General features: G+C 29.9%; 1 protein-coding gene across 1 annotated transcript; it reads right to left on the bottom strand.

Annotated features, from left to right (window-relative positions):
• Positions 1-1979: 1979 nt before the first annotated feature.
• LOC126769240 (IQ and AAA domain-containing protein 1-like) lies at positions 1980-9537 on the bottom strand (the record flags this gene model as incomplete). Its single annotated transcript, XM_050487878.1, has 19 exons — positions 9419-9537; positions 9064-9230; positions 8641-8852; positions 8309-8507; positions 8085-8219; positions 7913-8024; positions 7701-7849; positions 7079-7238; positions 6761-6928; positions 6518-6666; positions 6291-6444; positions 6111-6214; positions 5750-5895; positions 5229-5386; positions 4132-4234; positions 3304-3334; positions 2936-3055; positions 2489-2561; positions 1980-2111 (listed from the first exon to the last, which is right to left on the bottom strand). Coding segments are annotated over exons 1-19 (2556 nt in total), but the record flags the coding sequence as incomplete, so codon positions are not given.
• Between the last annotated feature and the right edge of the window lie 223 nt (positions 9538-9760).

The raw sequence follows: 9760 nt of genomic DNA, 5'->3' as shown, positions 1-9760 counted from the left end.
ACTATTATTGTTTTATAAATTAATCTTTTCAATGTTTTATATGTATGTTGTAAGTGTGCTATTATAAATAAATAAAAAGTTAATATAAAAATATTTGTTACACAAAATCTATTGTTTTTGAAAGCCAAAAACGTACACAAATATTAACATCTTACATTTCTTAACGTAATGTTACAGTCAAATACTGATTTGGATAATAAAACACTTAATTTTATACAAAATCGTACTGTTTCGCAATACTTTTAATTTGAATAAAATACAACAATTTTTAAATATATGACAAGCACACGTAGACATCTTGCACATCCCGTCCGTCTTGCGGTACGCCTATGTCCTTGCCGTACGAAAACCTCCTTATTCAGATCTTGGCAGCTATCGCTTACGGCTCGCCGGGAGTTTTTTTTTTTTTTTTTTCATGTTTTTTTATTCGATTAATTTTTATTGATTAGGCACTCTTTTGTCTAAGTAAGTAGAACCAATTCTGTGTATAAAAAGTGTCCCTGGAAATATATGAAATTTAGATGGCACTGTTCGAGCTAGAGGGGAAATTTGAAGAAAAATGTGAATCGTAACATTACTATGTAGAGTATAACGGAATTATAGAGGAAGGCATTTAGGCATCCGCCTTCAAAAAGCGAATATAATAATAATATCGAAATCAAGACAAATAAACATTTTTATATATTTTATAGATTAATATTTTTTCGATGTGATACATGGTCTAATTCTATTTTGGTTTTTCAAGCGACAATAGCTGGTTTTTAAAATATTAAAAAAATACCTAATTTTTAAAATAACTTTGTTGCCTTACCAATTTGTAATAATACATCACGTAAAGATTAAATTGATGTGTCATTATAAACATTGATAAAGTTTTTTTATTATACCAGAGGTCTTCAGTTTTGCATTTCAAACACAAAAACAACAGTAGAAACAAACAAGGGAGAGGTATAAAGTAATGAGAGGAAATTAAAAAAATAATAATGAGAGTGGCCGCAGAGTACTGAAAATATTTAAACGATTCAAATTAATTTCAAATACGCCGCCCGAATATTAAAAGGGGTATGTGAGTAGAGGTCATATTATTTTGTACGCATTTAGGACAATATTTGTAATTGATTACTTTGAAGCAAAGGAAAAAGGAATACAATTAGTTTAAAAAAAGCCCTTTATAAATAAGTTTTTATATAATGCGCATACGTAGCATATTATGTATTACATCAAAAACAATATAGGTATATACTTAATAAATAGATATTATAAGTTTTATGGTGGTATAAATCATCAGCATCAAGTGCTTATAAAATAAACTTTCAAATCGATTTCGTGTAATTTCTTACAATAAGTAATTAGTTTAAAATTGAAGTTAAATAAAAGCTTGTAAAAATGGCTCGACAATCATTTTTTAAATATAAACATAAATCATTGGATACTGCAGGATTCTATAACCTCGAAACATAACATGTAACGGATAAAATTGGAAAAGAAAAAAAATAAGTTATATTTTTAAGAAAATTTTGGTCACATCAAATTTTCATAGAGTTTGCATTTTTATGTAACAAAGAAGTGAAATTGCTGTATCAGCGTTACCGTTACAATCCGCGACCCCTTACAAAAATCGCCGAATACACCCTTTACGTCTAATTGACACTCCATCCTTTTATTTGAACGCACGTTTTAGCTTATCTGTAGATGACAGCGAAACGAACGTTTATTACATGACCTATTTACAATTATTTTATTTTTATGTTACGATTGCTTCGTTTTATCCCATTTATTTTAGGGTAAACGCAGTGTGTAACAGGATTTCGCTGATTACTTTATTTTTGACTAATACATTTTTATTTTATTATTCTGAGTAGGCATTCAAACATATAGAGCGTAGAAAAAGTAAACCTATTAAAAAAAACAACAGATTAAAAAACAAAAGGCATAATAAAGAAGTTTATTTTAAATATATTTATATTTTATGTATATTTCTCCTTTTTTAACATTTTTTCCTTCCACTTCTGTACAATGATTTGGAATTCTCTTCGCTCTTCCAAACATTTCTGTTCTAATTGACCCCAGTGAGTTTTGCTCGTATACCACTTCAAGTATTTTTCGTAATTCTAAAGAAATATATAAAAATGTAAATGTTTTCTTGTTTGCTTTTCATTTTATGAAGTTTAGAACTTAAAGCTCCATACTGGTCGGTGACACATCTAGCAGGAATTTATCCGACACATGCAGGTGTATGATGTTCCTTCACCGGCGAGTAAAAAAGTTGATAAAAAATGAGTATTAAACACAAATTAAATACATAACGATGTGTGAAAGTGCTTGCTTGGACTTTACAATCATCTAATATATACTTATAGATGAAAACGTGGCTTGGTAAAGTTTTTGAACTATATTAAAAAAAAACAACATTAACATTTATTAAGTGAGAAATTAAAAATATAATTAAAGGGTAATCAAAAACGAAACAGTTTTTTTAATCACTTACTATCAAAGAATCATTTCCATCTTCCAAAAAGAAGTTATAAATTTCTCTTGAATTTAATCCGAAAGCCGCTATACTGAAAATCAAAGACAGTATACATTTCAATTAGATATAGTAATATTGTTAGATTAAAGATTATATTTTGTTATACACACAACTCTCACTCACATGCATAGCTCACTGTGCACGTTTGTAAAATAATTTGGTAACTTTGTTTTTATTTTATTTTTTTCCCTAAAGATACTTTTTTCTGTTTTTTACCTTGATTTTTATATAATTTATGCTATGCTTTTTTATTCTACTATAGTACAGGTTTTATAAAACTTACTAGGATGTTTTGAACCTTGTACAAATAATGTAAGAAAGGAACAAACTTATCATTATTACTAATTATGGTCTAAGTAAGTCCATGTAGCATTTTAGGCGGGTTGTAGGTATGTATTAACTTACTGCACGATTCGCTCAGCTGTCAGAAAGTTGTCTAACTTTTTTACGATATAACCAAACGGGTATCCTCGGAGGGCGTGTGCTAAACTTTGAATATCGAAATTATGTGGCACTATACGATTACTGAAACACAATGAAGTAGACTTATTGTATCAATTGGTAAAATCATAGCTGAGTTTTATTCTTCATGCAGTGCTAGTTTTTATAATAAAATGACCGCTCATCCAGGTAAACCATTGTCCGTAAACTATTTTCCTTTCTAGTAAGTGAAGTAATTAAAAAAGGATAGTATTTCTAACAAATTGGTTTCCGAGACTGTGGAAAACTGAAACATCGTCACTATTTCTAGATATTATCATAAAAAAACTTACTTGAGTGACCAATTTCTTAGAATAAGATGCACTGTGGAATAAGTGGTTTCGGGTAAAAGCAAAACGGAATTAAACTTTTTTAACATTTGCTTACTCTTTGTCATCCAAGGTTCTACGCAACTTCCTAAAGAAATTTAAGATACAATAATTACAACAAAACATTTTTGCGGATTTGTATCATGAAATGTATGAATGGACTGGTGATGAGAAAAATCGAAGACATACTGAATAATTTAAGCCTCTTACAATGCCAGGATCAAAGTTATAATTTCTCAATGTCCGATGGGACGGCAATCCGTCCCAATGGGGAGAATCTGGCGCTAGAATAGACTAATGAGGCTGTCTTGGGATACAATGCATGGTTAATAAACTATTTAATATGGATCGTTAATTGATGTAATCTATAGAAGATAAAATCTTGGGACGAACTGAGTCTACTGACTATATTAATGTGTAGGTAATGAGAAATACACATGACACATACTAAATACTACAGCCTTACTTTTAATCGTTGTTAAGTGGTTGATTAGTTAAACAGCGCTGTGTCTTCTTCTTTCGAATGTCAAATTAATAATGTCAGAAAGAGAGAAATCAGTATTTAACTAAACAGTCACTAAGCAACGTATATAAATACGGCCGTATGTAGTCATTATATTCACTGAAGTTTCTAAGATAAATCTCACGCACGCTATTTCGACAAAGTAAAGTAGACTTTAATTACAATGAAATTTATTGTTTTATTTCAAACTTCACTTGAAGATGTGTTAACAAATATCGTCAGTAATTGCATAAATTAAAATGTTTGGTATACATTGAAGTTTGTTTTACCTATTATAGTGATGTTATCTTGTTTATTAATCTTTTTAAATAATTTCTTAATGAAGAATTTTTTTATAAGACCAAAATTTTTATATATTTCTTCTGGTGGTACCTAAAAGTAGTTTTTAAGATTTAGGAAAATTAATGCTATTGTTGTATACGTAAATAATAATGATAGGAAAAGAGATATACTGGGAAATATTGATCGTCTCGATGTGGTTTGAAGTTTATGAGGTTTAAGATCTGAAGAAGAAGGTTGAACTAGACTGGATGCGGAAGACGGAACTCGGGAGCTTTGGCGCATCTTGGGAGAGGTCTATGTCCAGCAGTGGATTGCGATTGGCTAATGATTGTTTTATTTATGAGCTAAAGAGGTGGATATACTTCGTTGATCTTGCTCGATTTGACGTTACCGATAATATATATTTGGTCAAAGTCGAATTCATCTCATGTCGTACCTACGTTTTTACAAGTATTTACGACTTATCGAGGAGACTAGGGCCCCAAACCAATTGGAGCAAACCGCATTGGAGCAGCGTGGTGGAATAAGCTCCAAACCTTCTCCTCAAAAGGGAGAGGAGGCCTTAGCCCAGCAGTGGGACATTAACAGGCTGTTACTGATAATATATATTGCGTAGACCTCACACCATGTGCCCAGTCTTTGCGGAGAAAAGTGTCACGGATGATATACGTAGAAAAATAGTAAAAATGTAATGAAATATATACTACAAAAATAATTTGAAGGTCTCCTTGATGTCATATTATTAAATATGCTGATGTCGATAAAAATTTTGATGGATAGCTTAGGAGCAAAAAGCTAATAATTACGTAAATAGTATTTAAGTAACAAATACTTTGCTTATTTATTTCAATTATTTTTATATTTTTTTAAACGAAGAGTTAATTGCTATAAATGTTTATTACATTAAAAAAATAAGGATTATCGTGAAAAAAGGTTTTAATGAATCTCAAATAAGGCTACTTTACATAAATCCACACCTAAAGGTACTTAAGGTAGTAATGTCTATGTAGAGTTACATTATGAGGAGTTTCTTTTTATTTATTTTTAAAATTACTGATTAGATACAAATACTGCTTAAGTTTACCTTAGTGTAAAAAAGGCGTTCAATATGTCTAATATATATGACTGAAGGTTGCGTGGTCTTTGCACACGTTACTATAGAATCGATTAATTTCTGCAAATAATCTAACTTTGTGTTTTCAACTTCAATTTTAAATGGATCCAACTCGTAGAGTGTGGCGTCTGTAAGCATTTCTTTTATATTGGAATTAATTTTTATTCGAAACGTATAGTATGTAGGTATGTATTATTATGTTTATTGTTTATTAATCAAATATTTATAGTTTTGTAAATAATTTAAGGTCACCATTATTTGTTTAACACAAATAATGTATTATATACATATGAAACAGTGAGGGAACTCATAGATTTTAATAAGTACTTTAAAAAATATTTCTTAGCCAAACATAAATAACTTTAACTTGCAGTAAGTCTATTATGTAAAAACCGAAGAGTTCGTTTGTTTGAACTCATTCATCACATGATCTACTATAGTTAGATAATGTATTTGGTATTTAGCTAGATATCAATAAAAATATACATTACCATTAACAGTAGCCATGATATGGACCAAAGTTGTCTTTCCACTTTCCCGTGGTCCCACCACCAATATTCGCCTAAAGCCATGGATCACTTCTCGGCACCTTTCCCACCATACGGCTCGTATTTCCCCAGCAAAAGGTACAGTGGATCTAATAAGATATACTTATATAAATAATATAGCTGTACGATAAATAAAGGGTGCCACTAGGTCAATGACACCATTTGTGTTTATTTATTTCTTGCGATGCGGTGCGAAATCTGTATATGTCGAATGAAATTGCCTTCGTCCAGCAGTGGGATATTCAAAGTCTACTATTACTTTACTTCTATATACGATTTGTTAGGAAAAATACAATATATTTACATTAGTTTACATCTTAAATCGGCACCAGCGTAGCTTACGTCACCAATGAAATTTTCAAAATTCATTTTCGGGTATTCTTTTAAGTATCCTCTAATAGCGAGATCCTGAAATGAAATTGTCTCATATTAATGTAGGAAAAAAGCAATTTATGTATTCATTTAATAAATAATATTTTATAACAGTTAATATATCTTGCAGATCATCTCTGATTTTCTCTTTAACTTTTCTTTCTTTCTTTTTAAGTTTCATTTTTTCTTTTTTTGGATTTGGAATTTGTTCGCCGTTTTTTTCATATTCTTGTTTTAAAGATTTTTTTAATAATTTAAATTCTTCTCTGCAAAAAATATTCAAAAGTTTTTTAATACCATTCGGTACTTATTTAATTTTATTTATTGAAATAACCTTACATCATGTCATTAATAATTGAGTTACAAATTTCTAATTTAGCTTCCATACACAAATATTCCTCATCTATTTTCTGGACGCATTTTTGTTTTGCTTCGTTAGCTTCTCCGTTATCAATTTCAGACCAATTATCATAATAATTTTGAATTGCCTGGACAATAATAAATACGATATATATACGATAGTCTACGATGTTGTTTAAGCTCATTTTTATATATAGAGTAAACGACGAAATTAATGGATACCTTAAGTATGCTATTAGTTTTTTTTGAAATAGGATAATGATATCCCGGATGTAATGTTGGATTTTTCATCATCTTCTTGAGCAGAACTGCTTCCAATTTCTTTTTTTTCAATTCTTCTCTTTTTAGCATCATTTCCTCTTCTTTCCCTTCTTCTTTTTCCCATTTTAACTATTAATTTAAATTAATTAAATTTATTATAGTTTTGTTTAGGCTCTTTAATAAACTATTATATATATACTTACTTAATAAAAATTGCTATTGATGTATATAATATATAACGTGATACAAACTATATTTATATTGAATTGAGAATTTTACCTGTAAAGCTGTCTTGTTTTTATTAGCTTTTTTTATTTCTAAATATGCCTTATAATCGTCTAGCCATTCTAGAGGTGTTGGTAATTCTTCTTTGAATATCAAAGCAGGTCCACCTTGATTTTCTTTAGGTATGTCGTAAAAGAATTTAGCTTCACTGTACCTATTTAATTAGTGTTATTTAAACTTTGGATAGCGACAAAATTTGAGTAAAATTTCAAATAATAAATTAAATAATAGGCACGTAGGTAGATGAAATTAACAGCCTGTAAATGTCTCATTGCTGGGCTAAGTCCTCCTCTCCTTTTTGATAAGAAGGTTTAAAAGGGAGAAGCACCTTACTCCAACACGCTGCTGGTATGCGGGTTGGTAGATATACAAATGGACATTTTCATCCGACACATGCATCACCAAACACGAGATGAATTATAAGCCCTAATTAGGCACATGAAATTTCGGTCGTGTGTGTCATAGCTTAAACCAATTTACGGTTAAGACTTGAGAGTCACATAGGTCCGTCTCGGCTCAGGGCGAGTGATATACTATAAGAGGGCAACTTTATCTTCACAGATAGTTTTACTAGTTTGCTTTCCTAAGAAAAATTCAATTTGAATGAAATTTGTACCATTTCTGAAACCATTCCCTGATATGATCTCGGAATTCCTCAGCTATATCATCACGATTCTTATTTAAATAGTCTTCTTTATATTGAAAGCAATCAAGTTCCCTCTGTTTTTCGTACTTCTTATATAATTTATAATATTTTAGGTCCGCCTGAATATATTTTAAAATTAGTTTATATTGAATTTATTTGATTTATACATGCTTAAAACTTACCTCTTTATCTATCTGAGACTGATCGGTTTTGAGTTTGACGCAATTACTTAATTGCAACAGTTCATCTCGTCTACAATCTTGAATTTTCTTTCTCTTTACTTCAAAATAATATCTGTAATTTTATTTTTATTACTAAAATTATATTGATTTATTATTTACAATATGTCATCACCTCAAAACCCTTTGTATCAGTTTTGCACTTCTCTCTCTTAAAGCCAATGGCGCTTGAGGGTTTAAGATACCTTTCAGCTCTTTCTCCCATATTTTTCTTTTCTGCTTTTGATGTGTTATTACTCGTACCACTTGTCTATAACGATTAAGTAACAATAACTAAGTAAATTATAATACTATTTATATTATTGATTATTTATAATTTTATAAAAACAATTAATTTACCTATTTCTTTCATGGGCTTGTATCAGAGCTATTATTTCTCTTCTTTTTAATGTTTCTTCTGATATCTTTTCTTCCACTTTATAGACTTCGGTGATATTAATTCCTTTATGCTCATTTACATTAATTGTCACATTATTATCCCACCAATTAACATTTTCTGATAAGCCATCTCGAGGAATTTTATCACATTTTGAATTATCTGCACAGTTTATAAATGGTACCAACTTACTGACTAGTGTTTTATTTGGTTATTATTTTACATTTATAAAATGATAGTAAAATATAATTATATATTATTTATTTTTTATCAAAATATTTCTCTACTGGTTTACCAAGACTTTCTGCTTCAGCTTTTTTTATTTTTTCAACTCCATGGAAAGCCGCTTCTATTGTCAATTTAATGATTTCAGGCCTTTCATATTTTGAAGGAACATTTAGAAACTCAGTATCAAAAGGCGTTAACTTTCTTTCAGTCAGTCCATTAGATAAAAACTGAATTTGGGTGCCTTCAAGTTTCGTCAGTTGATGTTTGAGTTCAAGAATTCTGTGAAATTAAAAGTTATTCAGCTGTTCTCTATTTTTTCGTTCATAATGTTTGTGTTTTATTTTTTACAATTGATACGTATAACGTCATATTCAGATCTACGCCGTGGAAGGCCCTGATCAGCTCTGTTCACGTCAGTTCTTATCGTACACACATGTTTTCACTTAAGTTTTCTTTAACAAATAACAAAATACTTGTCAATATTTGATACCTAGTTACAATTTTCTCCAACACATCAGCAATGTACTCAGTCTTCTGAACCTGTAAATTATGTTGCAAGCAGTCCAATGCATCATTATAGCATGATATATAACTTCCGAGCATTCCAGCTAACCGTTGGACTGCATCACAGATTTGCTTATCGTGGATTTTTGTTTCCTGAAAGTAGACAATATGTATATCTTTAAAACATTTTAGTGATTCCAAAAGGCAGGGCAGGCAAGGCAAATAATTGATGTGGTTTTAACATTACAATGACAATATTGATACTGTTTTTATTTATATTTCGGTGTTTATTATGTGAAATAACTTATATTGGAATAAACGTAACATAATATGAAACGCACCTGGTATTCAAGGTCTAGTTCTACTACAGTGGTCAAATTTATAAGAGTAGTTTTCCATTTCTTGAAATAATAATCACACGGCATTTTAATTTTTTAATCAAAAATAAAAATAAACGTTAATATTGAAAAGTATTTACGTTAATTGATCCAGTTGGTCACGATATTACTACACTAACGGTAGTGGCTTCGCCCAATAAAAATAATATCGTTTTTGGACCGATTGAATAAATGAAGTTGATCGTTCAGGGGGTTTCGATCCAATTTCACAATATCCTTTCTTAGTGTGCTGCGGTAATCTTAAAGTCTATAAAACGCTACTTATAGTTTAAGTTTAGTATTATT

Source organism: Nymphalis io, chromosome 6, assembly GCF_905147045.1.
Source record: "Nymphalis io chromosome 6, ilAglIoxx1.1, whole genome shotgun sequence".
In the NCBI taxonomy this organism is placed as follows: Eukaryota; Metazoa; Arthropoda; class Insecta; order Lepidoptera; family Nymphalidae; genus Nymphalis; species Nymphalis io.
The sequence above is the reverse complement of the archived record's forward strand: the minus strand, read 5'-3'. Positions and strand labels throughout refer to the sequence as shown.